This window comes from Pimephales promelas, chromosome 10 (genome assembly GCF_988280905.1).
Source record: "Pimephales promelas chromosome 10, fPimPro1.hap1.1, whole genome shotgun sequence".
NCBI lineage: Eukaryota > Metazoa > Chordata > Actinopteri > Cypriniformes > Leuciscidae > Pimephales > Pimephales promelas.
In genome coordinates, this window is record NC_142778.1 from 4852708 (window position 1) to 4867013 (window position 14306).

A 14306-nucleotide genomic window follows, 5' to 3' on the forward strand; every position below is an offset into this window, starting at 1 on the left:
ATGGTAAAAGAAACAACAGGTTACTGCGTCTTTAAATATCTGGCGCGCTGGCCAAACAGGAAGTGGCGTCAAAGGAAAACGCTCTGCATTTGCGGAAGTGTCAATCTCTGTGTGTTTTCTGCGATGCGTTGTGTGTGATTGTGAACTTATTGCTTTGATTGTGATGTCGGTGCTCTACATGGATAAATTAAGTCGTGTTTATGAGCGTTATAAGGAGTATGTGAGGACGAACCCGGCGGCCGCGTCTCATCTGGAGAGCACAGTGCGCGCGCTGAGTTACCTGATCGCAGGTGAGACTGTCTGTCAAAGTGAAAGTAAACATACTCTCTCACGTCTTGTAAAACAGTGTCGTGCAAGACCGGCGCTAGATTTGTGTTCATTCGGTTATTGTATTTCATTCGGCAGTTGTCTGTATTGTGTTGTTATCTTCTCTATTTGGGTCCTTGTTTGTTTATTTCATAAACATTCAAATTCATCAAATGTATCTGGGATGGGATTTGCATGCCTCGTACACATTTCTAAACGCACAAATATTTCATGTAGCCTAATTAACATGAGATATAAAAACAATGCAGAAAATGTTCTTTAAATAGTTTGAGATTTAAGTTTGTCATGCCACCTGTCACTGTTTGACCTGTCATGCCAAATACTGTATTATATATTTACTATTTCTATACTATTTCTATATGTACTTATTTCTATATTTATATTTTATTATTAGCTAGCTACTGTAAGCAAATCAATGTAAATAAACACACGCTGTTTTCAGATAATATAGATGTTTGAGCTTCTTCAAAGTAACCCACTCTCTAGATATTGAGAACTCTAGACCATTACATAGAAATATAACTTTAATGTATGTATTTTTCTCATTACAGGTCGCTTCTCAGACTCTCATGAAATCTCAGAGTTGGGTAGGATTCACTACTTTATATAGTCTTTTTGTTTTATTTTTGCATTAATGACCTTCTATGTATTCTGTTGTGTTTTATGTGTTTCTCGCTTTGATTTTCAGTCTACTCAGCATCTAACCTGCTAGTGCTGCTGAATGATGGCATCTTAAGGAAGAATCTTTCTCGGACTTTGACTGTGGTAATGTGCTTTTTTTCTTTGAGCTCTTCTTATTGTCAGTGAAGTGTTTTTTTGGTTTCATTTTCCACCTCCTCTCTGACTTTTGAAACTAAATGATCCATTTTTGTTGCCGTGCCTTTGGTAAAGTAAGTGCCCCTTTCACACATGATCCACTCTCACTGACACATAAAATTATCCACCTTGTATGACGTTGCAAAAACAATTAGTCAGGCTGAAATGATCAGAGACCTTGTTAAAATGAAACTTCAACTGCTACTTGACATCAGAGTATTTGTTTCTAGTGTAGTAGAGAGTAAGTTTTGAGTTCTGACAGTAGGAGTGTGCGATACTGACAAAAAAACATTATATCTTGATCGATATCATCATGATAATTAGACAATATTGTGCTGGGGTTTTTTTTATGTGTGCGTGCTGGTACCTTGACTTGTTTTGGCCTGTTGTGGACAGCTGACTCAGCTTTTAATATTTTTCATTTTGTGTGCGGCGTTTTGGTCTTTAGTTTGCAGTGACTGAAATGTACTTTTTTAATAAGGGTTGACATTTGCCTCCTTAAATTGATTTCCATGGGCATTTTTACTTTTTAAAGTGCATTTGTTTTGTTCTAACCTTACTAGATTTGTGCATCATCGTTAATGCCAGAATAATGAGATACTACAGGCTGTTACCAGTCAAATGAAATCAGTAACAACGAAATCCTTTTTTTTCACTGCATCTAAAGCAGCATGTAGATGTGTTTACTTTGGAATTATAATTGCATAAATTAATAATGCTATATTTTTAATTATTTTGAATATTGTAATATCAATTTAAAATACAACTAAAAGGTTCAGCGTGTAAAATAAAGTAAATTGGCAATATAGCTCGACCTCAATATCGATATAAAATAAAATAAATAAAAAGGTAAAATAGAACCTAAAACTGACTTTGTTACATTACAACACCATATTGTTATATTGATAAGCAACTATGTAATTCAAATAAGCAAAAATTTAATTCTTGATATCAACAATTGTATTTTCACTAGTGAAATGTCACCATATAGACTGCCATTCAAAACCAATTGTTGATATTCCAATTTCACAAATTAGAAATACAATTATTACTAGTAAAAACCTTTATTTTTGATATCAAGAATTCAATTGTTACTAGTTGAAATGTCTATTCTTGATATCCACAATTTAATTGCTACTAGTAACAATGATAATTTTTTATATCACCAATTCAATTTTTACTAGTTTTACTATGTTAATTTCTGATATCATGAATGTGATTGTTACTAGTAAGCCATTTTAGATATCTGAAATAATATTGATATCAGAAATAAATTTTCAGATGTCAAAAATTGTCATTGTTACTAGTACCGATTGTTGATATCAGAAATAGACATTTCAACTAGTGACAATTTAATTATTGATATCAGGAATTTGCATTTTTACTAGTAACAATGTAATTATTGATATCAAAAATGATATTTCTACTAGTAAAAAATCTATTCTTGATATCAACAATTTATTTTGAATGCCAGCCTATGGTGAAATTTCACTAGTGGAAATACAGTTACAGATATCAGGAATAAAATTGTTGATATCAAGAATTCATATCCTGGAAATGAATAAAAGCTAAAACGACTTGCCATAAATGTAGTATGTTCATACAACTCACATTTATACTATATAGAACATACTCAAAAACTTACTATAGAAGTTATTCAAAATAATTACCTATTTGAGAGTTTGTGATTTCGGACACAGCCTTTGATGAAAAAACAGCATGCTTGTGTGGTATTGCTTTTCTATATCATATACAAACATTTTTGCCCTCAAATATTGAATTTGGAGGTCATTATACATGTTATTGTTGAGTGACATACTCAAAGTCAGTTTCCACATAGTTAAAACCATCCTATCTGACGGTTACATTATGTTTTTATTGGTACGTCAAGGTCTTTTATCTATTTAAAGATCCAGGAAACTTTGATTTCTCATAAAATGACTCTTCTAAGCCAGTTTTCTCTTTCTCTTCTTAATCATCATTCTTGCACAAGGGACTGATATGTGCATGTGCAGTTGGCATGGCGACCACCATATCCACGTTATCCACGAATAATAGTTTTCTATTGTGAAACTTTTGAAAAAGCACAGTCTGTGTGTGTGCTTCAAGAGAGAAGATTCAAAGTTGTCGTGGCAATGCTTTATGTGTTCAAAGTCGCCGCTAGCTGCTTTCTTTGATTGTCGCACATTGTCAAATAATTTATTTCCCAAGTGTTTTGCCCCAACTTTGCCACTGTGCTGCAATAGATTATTTGTTATCCACATTTTCCCCACATTTTCGTGTTGCTCAAGATGGCTTTGAAATGGGCAGATTGTGAAATACGCCTGACCTCTTCACAGTCTACAAAGATCCATTGTTTTTTTCTGCTCTTTTATGTTTGTACTTGAGAGACCTATTTGGCTTTGTGGGCTCCATTGGCAGTGCACAGGAATAAACACATTTAAAGACAGGTACTTTCAGAGCAGCTCAGCCACGGGGATTGGAAGAATGAGTTTGCGTTTACAGCCATGGGCTTTCGAGCCGTGACCTCCACGGACCTCCTCAGAGGCTGTTTGACGTTATATTGAGTTTGAGATAGTCTAGTATACGACATCAAGTCTAGTTCTCTTTCTCATTCTGGCTTATTTGAGCCTAAAACCACCACTTAGACAGGAAGAGACCGTCTGACTGACATTAAGCGCCCATCCACTGTTCATTTTGTTCCATTTAAGGAAGTCAATCACCCAAAATTGACACTTCAATACGTTCATAAAGAGATTGTAAAATAAATCCATACGAATCAAATGTGGTTTCATCCTTAAGTGTCCTGAAGAGATATGATAGCTTTATATAATGAACACATTTAAGTGGTTCACTTTAAAAAAATGTTTTGCTGATAATTTACTCGCCCCCATGTCATCCAAGATGTCCATATCTTTCTTTCTTCAGTCGAAAAGAAATTAAGGTCCAGGATTTTCTCCATATAATGGACTTCACTGGGCACCAAACGGTTCAAGGTCCAAATGAGAGTTTCAGTGCAGCGTCAAAGGGCTTTTAACGACAAAATGAACAAATCTTTTTTCGAGTCATTTCGTTCATTCAACGAAAAAAAGACTCTAAAAAATATTACTTCATTTTGATGAATGAGTTCGAACAGGAGAGTCACGAACACGCATCACAAAAGCAGGATTTGTGCTTATAAAACTTAATCTTTTTTATTTATTTTTTTAAATGAGTGATCATTTCGCTTGATAAGACCCTTATTCATCGCCTGGAATCGTTTAAAGCCCTTTGAAGCTGCACTGAAACTCTCGTTTGGACCCCATTGAAGTCAATTATATGGAGAAAAATCCTGGAATGTTTTAATCAAAAATCTTAATTTCTTTTCGACTGAAGAAAGAAAGACATGGACATCTTAGATGACATGGGGGCGAGTAAATAATCAGCAAAAGTTTTTTTTAAAGTGAACTGTCCTTTAATTGAGGCTTTTATTCACATACATTGATAAGCAAACACACAAAGAGGATTCAAATATGGTATCAAAGCTCATCCCTCATTGGTTCTCGTGCATCAACAAGCTGAAAAACAAACATACTAAATGAAATGTGTTCATTATATAAAGCGTTCGTGTGATTCGGGTTTCTTTAGAAGACGTAGATTAAACCGCTCAATTTAGATGGATTTCTTTTACGATCTCTTTATGAATGTGTTGAAGCATCAGAGTTTTGGGTGAACAGACTTTAAGTGGAGGAACAGAAATCTCTCATTTGATGAATGAAAGTCTTATGGGTTTGGCAAGACACGAGGGTACGTTACTAATTTTCATTTTTGGTTGATCTATCACTTTAATCTAAAATTGATTAAACCACAGTAATAAAGAAATGATGAATTTTAATAATGACTACAGTACGTCTAACCTTTTTTCTCTGCATTTTATCCTGATCGTGTGTGTGTGTGTGTGTTTGTGTGTGTAGTCTCTTTCTCAACAGAAGCTGTTAACCTGGCTGTCAGTATTGGAGTATGTGGAGGTTTTCACTGAGATGGGGGCCGCCAAGCTGTGGGGGGACGCTGGACGTTGGCTTGTTATTGTTCTTATTCAGATTGCCAAGTAAGGACCCTGTTTCAGATGTAGTATGCTTATGGTACGGTACGGTACGGTACGATACGCAATTATTTGCGTTTCCACTGTCAAAAGTTGTGAATGGTACCAAAAAGCCAAACCGTACCACTTTTTGGGTACCCTTCCATTGGGGTACCTAGCACAGTGGTACGGTACTAAAAGGTGGAGCTAGACTACCGTCACTTGCGCATGCTAGCGCCATTTTTAATATACATTTGAAATATAATACTACTGTTATTGTGTCACGAAATGTTGTTTTAAGAGTTTTTCAGAAGAGAATGTAGTTTTTTAAAGCTCAGATCTGCGGTTTATTTATAGATTTATGTTAATTTGACTGCGATCCATTCCAAGCAATCACCGGACGCTCGCGCTCGTGTCCCCCGCCTGGAACAGCCTTTCCTTGGCGAGTCGCTCTGATGTTTGCCGCTGACTCCGACGTCTCTGTAGTGGTTAAACATGAGATATAGTTTGTCTTATATAAACCTAACAGGCAATCTTTGGTGTCGTGAATCTATAATTCGTTCCCTGGCCGATAGTTTTGGCAGAAGGCTAAGTGAAGTTTCACATATTTGAGCGCTGAATTTGTATATTTGACTGAATTGTTTGCTTTGTTATTAAAGCTTTTACTTATACTTTTATAATGGCTATTATTGATAAAATGGATTTTTTTTATTTTATTTTTTTATTACAAGATCATCTGTAATGTTGTTTATTGCAACATTTGTACCAATGCGATTTGCAATATATTACATATTGCCTGGAATAGGTTTAATATTTTTGAATTTAAACGAAAAGAGGCAGGGTTGTGTTTTAAATGTAGTTTTGTTATATATAATATATTCATACGTGCAGTGAATATAATCAATAGGCTATGCGTTGCCTGAACCACATTTGTGTGCTTATAATGTTTAAAATGTGTTTAAATGAAATCGTAAAGAAGCAGAGTGGTGTTTTATAGCATATTTCATTTTATTGTTGCCTAAAATGTATATACAGAGATAACCGGAGTAGTAGACCGTTCAAGAATGCGCAGAATTACTGGACTCGCATCCTCGGGTATCATTCTCCTGAGTCGGATATTGCGTAGGCTACTTGGTATTGAGAAACGCCTAATGCCAGCGCTTGTTTCTTGTGACAAACATGACGAGAAGCAAGAACAAGATCTGCTGTATGTCATCCATTGTTGTTTACTAGTCTATGTATGTAAGGGTACTGTTGGCGGTGGAAAAGCGAGCCGGATCATGGTTTACCGACCCAAAGCGTTCTGTGCTGTACCACACCATACCGTACGGCTCAGTGGAAACGAGCCATTACAGGAGAAGTTCACAAAGAGGACATATCATCATCATCGTCATCATTTATGCACCGTCTGTGGAATGTAAAATGTTTTGCCGAATGTTCTGAGTGCACTTTTTCCATTCAGTAAAAGTTCACATGCACTCCAAAACAAGCTCAAAAAAGGACACAAAGAGTAAAATAAAACAGTCCATATGACTCAAACACCATTTTCTAATATTTCTGAAGCCATACAATAGCAATAAGTTGTTGTTTTATGAATATTCATATCTGCTGAAGCTCTCATTGACGACAGAATTGTCATGTTCAGTTGTACTAACAGTTAATCGAATTATTGCTGTCCTCATTTCTATCATTCCAATTCGTCTTTCTCTCCTGCGTTTTCAGAGCGATTCTGCGCTGTCTCCTGCTTTTCTGGTACAAATCAGGCATCCAGACATCACCACCTATAATTCCTCTGGACAGGGACTCTCAGCTCTGTAGTCAAGGTGAGATAGACAAGAACCACAGGCAGATTCATATTTCAAAAATATCTAGAAATGTTAAAGACAAACTATTGACTCTTTAACCTGTGGAAGATTTTTATTGAGCTGAATATGAAATAATCAAGTGTGGTCTATGTGAAAATAGCCATTTTATCCTACAATTATTTCTGATGATCATTCCAGGGCTCTTTAGCACTTGCGCCACCGGCCTCGCTCCGTTCCCGTGGCTCTCGGCCCCGCCCTGCTTGCCACACTCATGTATAATGAACTGAAGTTTCTTTGTGCTACCATCATATGATCTCTTGTTTTACTTAATATACTTTTAGAAACACAATAGTGGCATATATGAAATACATGAAGTGAATGGGAATTTGTTTTTAAGGTTGTCTCTGGGGGTCTTTGGTCATAAAAAATGATAATGTTTTACTTTTTTGGAATCTAGATAGATAGATGGATGGATGGATGGATGGATGGATGGATGGATGGATGGATGGATGGATGGATGGATGGATGGATGGATGGATGGATGGATGGATGGATGGATGGATGGATGGATGGATGGATAGATAGATAGATAGATAGATAGATAGATAGATAGATAGATAGATAGATAGATAGATAGATAGATAGATAGATAGATAGATAGATAGATAGATAGATAGATAGATAGATAGATATTGTTATGCCAAGTTTAGGTTTAATTCCCAAAAGATTTGCAAGAACTGAGAAAATACATTACCTATGAATAAAAGTATGCCAAATGCAAAAAATGAAAAAAGAGTTCAGATGCAAAAGCCTCTAAGTGCCATTTGAAATTTTCTTCTAGAATGATCATTTTTATTAAGCTTGTATATTTAAGTTCAGTAATTTCACTTAAATGGCAATGATGATTACCTATTAATTGTTATTTTTAGTGAAATTACTGAACTTAAATATACAAGTTTGATAAAAATCATCATTAAAGAAGAAAATTTCAAATGGCATTTAGAGGCTTTTGCATCTGAACTCTTCATATTAACACTATGGTTTCAAATGTAAAAGTCAGAGTTAATTTATAGTTATTTTTATACTGCATGACAGGATGTTAAACCAGCTGAAGTGTGTCTGGAAACCGCCGTGCAGGGCATTCAGCACAGTCACAACAAACAATGAACCCACAACAATAAGCACCAGAACACTCCCGACTGATGACAATAAATAAACCGTGTGTGAGACAATAAGAGCAGTGCATGGCCTGTGCAGATAAACTGTCATTGTGTTGTTGAGTGTAATGTAAGAGCCCATGGACTTGCTGCGGTTTGTCCTTGAAACTGCTCCTGCAGTCAGTGTACTGTGGGTTCTTTATGGCGAAAAGAGTTTTCCTGCACACCGCTCATACGTTGATCTCCCTACACAGAGAACAATACAGAAGAAGATGACGAGGACACGTCTTTCGTGGGCCAGCGTTCAGGAAGAGTGGTCCGTCCACTGGGAAGCGGTAAGACTTTGCAAAAACAGGACCAAAGCATGCAAATCACTGGGAAAAAATGCTCAAATGGGTGATTCCATGAAATCGGTGCCTTTTGCGTCCCTAACAAATAATCGGTTCTAAAGTTGGTTTAACAACAAAAAATTTGAAATTTAAAAAACGTATTCTTACTATAGATCATATGCATCAATATAATACCAAGTAAAAGCCAATAAAATATAATTAAAATCACATATTATATGCTATGGGTAAGGATTTTAGCCTGCCCCTCGCTATGGTTGTTCTGTTTCAACAGGACTTCTAATTTGTAAAATGTTGGTAAAATTATACAATTTTCACAGTTTTATATTGTCTTAAGTGTAATCTCATTGTTAAGCAATGGTTTTGACATAAATAGATATATTTTCTTAGAAATGTAATGTAGTCTTGACATGATTTTTAAGCGGTGAGTTCAGTGCCCTTTTAAAAATGTATTGTTTCTTCTTTTTTTTTCTAGCACCATCATTACAGTCTCGTCTTTGGGGTCTCCCTCAGAAAATGAAAATGAGTAGGAATCAGGAAGAGGATCTCCACTCAAGCCCGACTGCTCTGGGTCTGCAAGAAACCATTGCAGAGTCCCTGTACATCGCACGTCCTCTTGTTCATTGTATCCTCTCTGCTAATTCTCTTTCATGACAATTTTCACAATAATATCCCAGAGTAATATTAGCCCAGGATAGCCGAATTGTTCATTTATTCCCAGGGGTGTGGGAACAATTGGAAAACTCGAGTGGATTCATGAGGATTTTTAAGATGATGGAGATGAAATTGTAAGAATATATTTTTTTTTCAGTTTGTCATCCATCATCCTTAACATTTGCTAGTGGCCAGTCTTGGGATTTGCGGAAAACGTTCCTGGAAGCCTTGGATCATCTCTGGTCTCTTAGAGATAACCAGGTACAGAGTGCTTAAGTTTGCTCTCCTCTCTCTTTGCGGTTTTTGTCAGCCTGTCTAAAGATGTAAAGAAGTTCAATCTGGTGCTGTTTTCTGTCCAGTTTCAGTTTGTTGAGTGACATGAAGGCGCTGAACCGCAGAGAGCGCGCTGAGATGAGGAGACGGGCCTTCCTTCTGCTCTACTACCTGCTCCGCTCACCCTTCTATGACCGATACTCTGAGTCAGTGTCGCCTTAATTGTATCCTCTGCTTCAGTGCAGTCTTCTCATATGATGTGCTTCTGGTAGTGTTTTGTTCAAATCCATTAAGCTTTAATATTTAATCATTGGTGAGCAACTCCGCATCACTGTAAAAAAATATTGTTGTTTTAACTTAAAAAAATGAAGTAACCTGGTTGCCTTAAAATTTTAAGTTGATTGAACTGGAAAAATTGAGTCAATACAATGAAGGAGATTGATTTAATCATCAGAAACTCAAAATAATAAGTTATCTGAACTAAATAAATTATTTAAGTTGATTTGACAAAAGAAAAAATTGTGTGATAACAAATCTTAAAAATATTGTTTTTTGCTACGAACATGAATGATTCCTCAAATTGTGCCGTGTTTGAAAGGACGTTCTGTTTTCTAGGCAATCAGAGTTCAAATTTTCATCTGACTGACAATGAAATTGGTCAAATAAAATCTGATCTAGGCTTAGCAACCACTCAGAACACCCTAGCAACCGATTAAGGCCTGATATACTAACTGCGAAGTTTCCGTTGTTCGCTTTTGGGGTAAAAATATGTTTGCATACGATACCTTTGCAGCGATATACTGTTAGCGAATGTCCTGATGCCGATCATTTAGATGACAATAGACACTTTTGTACTGTTTTTTTATCGACAAAGTAAATATACGATAAAAAAGAGTGCGAAATTTGCTGTTTCCAGCCTGTTTCCATCCAATTGACCTATTACCGATAAAAGGTATGCGTAATGACGTCATCTCTAAAAAAAAAAGTTTTGTTGTATCGCTAAAAAAAAAATCAGCACTCGATTTCTTCGTTTCCATACATGATTTCATTTACTGTATATCGCAAATTATATCAAATCTGTCGCATCCCAAATATTTGTAAAATGCGGAGAGGAACGAGACAATTGGAATTCGCCAGTTTACTGCTTACCATTTTCACGTATAATAAGCCTATTACTAAATTAGGAGATATTAGGTCTTTAAAAATCACTGCGGAGTGGGACAGCTTGTCTGACAGGACTGCGTGTAACAGCCTTTATTTGATGAGCCCGGTGGGTTTGGACACAGGGCCTATGCACAATTTTAGGATCCATAAAAAATATTGGTACAGTCAAACGTTTGGTCATATAGAAGCGATCTTTAAAGGGATAGTTCACTTTGAAATAAATTTTTGGTATGTTTTAGCTTACCTCAAGGACATCCAAGGTGTAACTCGTAAATGTAAGTACACATCGATGGCCTAAGACACGAAACGAACGGTTTGTGTGAGAAAACAAGCAGTATTTATATCGTTTTTACCTCTTGTAACCACAGCCACGTTCATCTGATATGAGGTGCTTTGTGGCTATGGTAACAAGAGGTAAAAACGATATAAATACTGTTTGTTTTCTCACACAAACTGCTCATTTCGTGTCTTAGGCCATCAATGTGTACTTACATTTACAAGTCATTAAATCGTGTTTAATTTGGACTTCTCTGTGCATGCTCTTTGAGGTGGTGACCATAGACCTCCATTATATGACTGACAGACAAGAACGGTTTGACCTAAAAATATCAAAATTGAAAATACTGTGGAAACAAAGACATCTACATCTTGGATGCCCTTGAGGTAAGCTAAAACATACCAAAAATTAATTTCAAAATGAACTATCCCTTTAACATAAGCATGCTGAATATGCTAATTATGTCACGTGACACCACATTAAGCCCTTTTTCTCGACAAAAAGCGTTTCCAAATTAGTTTTGCTGCACGCTTTCCTCCCAATCACAAAATAAACATAAATGACAGCGGTGAGAAAACATCGGTAAAGAAAGCATCGGCATCAATTGGCCAAATCCATTTCATTTGGATTGTAAGGGGTGGTTTAAAAACCTTTTGTAATCCGATCGAGAGGACATGGGTTGGCTGTGGAAAGAGGCGTTTGATGAAATAGAAGCAGCACTGCTCAACAATGCTCATGCTTCGAACTTCACACAAACTTTGTTTTGGCCTGATTTTGCTCAAAATGAAGTCATGCCAGTTCATCTTCGATTTTTTTATTTATTTATTTATTTATTTTTTAACCGTCATCTATCTAGATTTCGCAATGCACACCCTTCTGAATAATGGGGCATTTTGTTCCCAGATCTAATGTCTCTTTTCTACTCACAGGACGAAGATTCTCTTCCTCCTTCGCTTCTTGGCAGATTATGTTCCCGGAGTTGGTTTGGTTGCACGTAAGTGGCGTATCCATCTCACCCAATGGATGGTCAATGCTGTCACACTAAAAGCTTTAAAAAAGCTCAGAGATATGTGCTGACTGGATTTCTTTTCCTGTCCTCTCAGGTCCGCTGATGGAGTACTTGCCCATTTGGCAGAAGATCTACTTTTATAACTGGGGCTGACGTCAAGGTCTGCGCCGCCAAAAAAAAAAAAGTAGAGAATAAGAGGAAGCCATTTGGAGGATGCTACAGCGACAACAAGGACTCAATCACACCTGTGCCAGAACATTACCACATTTATTGAGGAGGTTTGTAGTCAGTCAGTAACAGATGCACTGCTGGTCTCTGAGATATGGATATATAAATTGTCCGATTGCTGTTTTTCTTATCTCTTTTAGCTTTCACATAATTTTATGCATCTGAGCCTTTTTCCACCACATTTTATGCACTTATAAACATCTGTTGTCAAATGAATGTTTTGGCCAAACTTCAAGCTCTCTCATCTCGTTATCTATCCCTAATCATGAATGCCTTCTTTCTAATTTAGATGGTTCATTCCAGGGAACGGTTTTATTGACCGGCTGAAATGAATTAAACAGTCTTTCTCTGTTTCTGTCTGATTCATCCTCAAGAGTTTTATGGCATGGATGGGATGAAGCTGAATCTGATACTTTTAATTGTTGCTACATTTGCTCATTAAATGGAATAATCCGTCAATGATGAAGGTCCACTGTTGTTTCACAGGACTCCAATGAGACTTTGGTATCTAAACCAGCATAATGAGCGTGTTTTTACACTGTGAAAAAACGAGTCTCTGTTTGAAAGCCCATCATGATTTTGTTTGAAAAACCTGCAACAAAAATGAAAAGCATGACTTTTTTGAAATGCTGATAATTGGTTTTGTATATACTTCTGTGCATTTAATAAATCTTTAAATAATAAGAGTCCTCATGCCTCAAGTGTTTTCCATCAGAGAGCAGAATTTATAATGCTGCTAAGAGCTACTTGTACACATATTGGCCATAACTCAAAGTCTGGTCTCGCCGTGTGTTTTCATTCAGCTTTTCAAATCAAGGTTTGAATTAAACATAAATGTGATGTATGTCTCGGCTGTAGTGTATATGCTCATGAAAAAATCCCTGAACTACAGTATCAGCAATGCTGAAGATGATAAACTGCTTCCGGAAGAAAGGCAAAAAAAAATGTCCTCTTGGTCCTCAGAGCTAGGAACAGCCAAGCTATCCATTATACGTCCCTGTGGGGTGGAAAAAAGACATCTCTCTTGAATTGTGCCCCTAGATATTCACCTATCTCCTAGTGCAATTTATCTATCTCTTTCACTCTTTTATCTTTATGCTGTGTGCGTATATTCTGGGGTTTATCTGATCCACCAGTGGTTTTGTAGGTTTGCATATAACATACTCGTGTATCCTGTCTAACCACTGTATACAGTAATTAGTATATTAAATTCTAAAGCCTTTTCACCACCAGCAAATTACCATCCATGTTGGGATGGGATCAATATCTAAATCAATTTTAAAACAATTAAACCTTTATAGAGTTCATTAATCATGCCTAGAATTGATTTTCTGATAGAATGCATTTGCTTTTGTTGTTTCCTATAAATTATTTTATTGACACAAATGAATAGATGTACAGAAACACACAGGTGTGTCAAGTATATACAGTGCCTTCTGGGCCACTTCAAATTTAGCTAAGGAGCATTCCAATTTCGCTTGTAGAGTACACCTCGAGTGGAGTTCATCTGTGCAAATTCAATTGAATTGATATGATTTGGAAAGGCTCACACCTCTTAATAAAAGGTCTAATGGCTTAAAATGCTTATCTTGGCAAAAACCAAGCCATGCGGTCAAAAGAACTGCCTTAAAGCACAGAGACAGGATGGTGTCAAGACACAGATCTGGGGAAGACTTCACTTCAGACACTCCATTTTAAGGTGACGTAGGTACTTTGGTACTACATGTACTTACTGTAATAATACCAGTAATTAATTAACCCTAAACCAAACCCTAACTGTGAGTAGTACATGTAGATAAAGGAGTAGTTCACTTTTTAAAAAAAAAAAACCCTGATAATTTACTCACCCCCGTGTCATCCAAGATGTCGAAAAGAAATTAAGGTTTTTGATGAAAACATTCCAGTATTTTCTCCATATAATGGACTTCATTGGGAACCAAAGGTTCAAGATCCAAATGAGTGGCGTTTAAAGCTCTTTGAAGCAGCACTGAAACTCTCATTTGCACCTTGAACCGTTACCTTCCAACAGGACAATGACCCTGTTCCTGAATACAGCTAAGACAATATAAGAGTAGCTTATGAACAACTCTGTGAGTGGCCCAGCCAGAGCCCGAACTTGAACCCAATCGAACATCTCTGGAGAAACCTAAAAAAAATTGTCTGTCCATTGACGGTCCCCATCCAACCTG

General features: G+C 36.5%; 1 protein-coding gene across 1 annotated transcript; it reads left to right on the forward strand.

Annotated features, from left to right (window-relative positions):
- Positions 1-72: 72 nt before the first annotated feature.
- On the forward strand, positions 73-12803 carry pex16 (peroxisomal biogenesis factor 16). The gene is made up of 11 exons (XM_039647636.2): positions 73-290; positions 879-914; positions 1016-1092; positions 5097-5230; positions 6926-7026; positions 8420-8500; positions 8988-9137; positions 9355-9427; positions 9526-9645; positions 11810-11874; positions 11984-12803. The coding sequence occupies exons 1-11, from the start codon at positions 164-166 to the stop codon at positions 12040-12042; spliced, it is 1023 nt and encodes a 340-aa protein (XP_039503570.1). The 5' UTR covers positions 73-163; the 3' UTR covers positions 12043-12803.
- The last annotated feature ends 1503 nt before the right edge of the window (positions 12804-14306 follow it).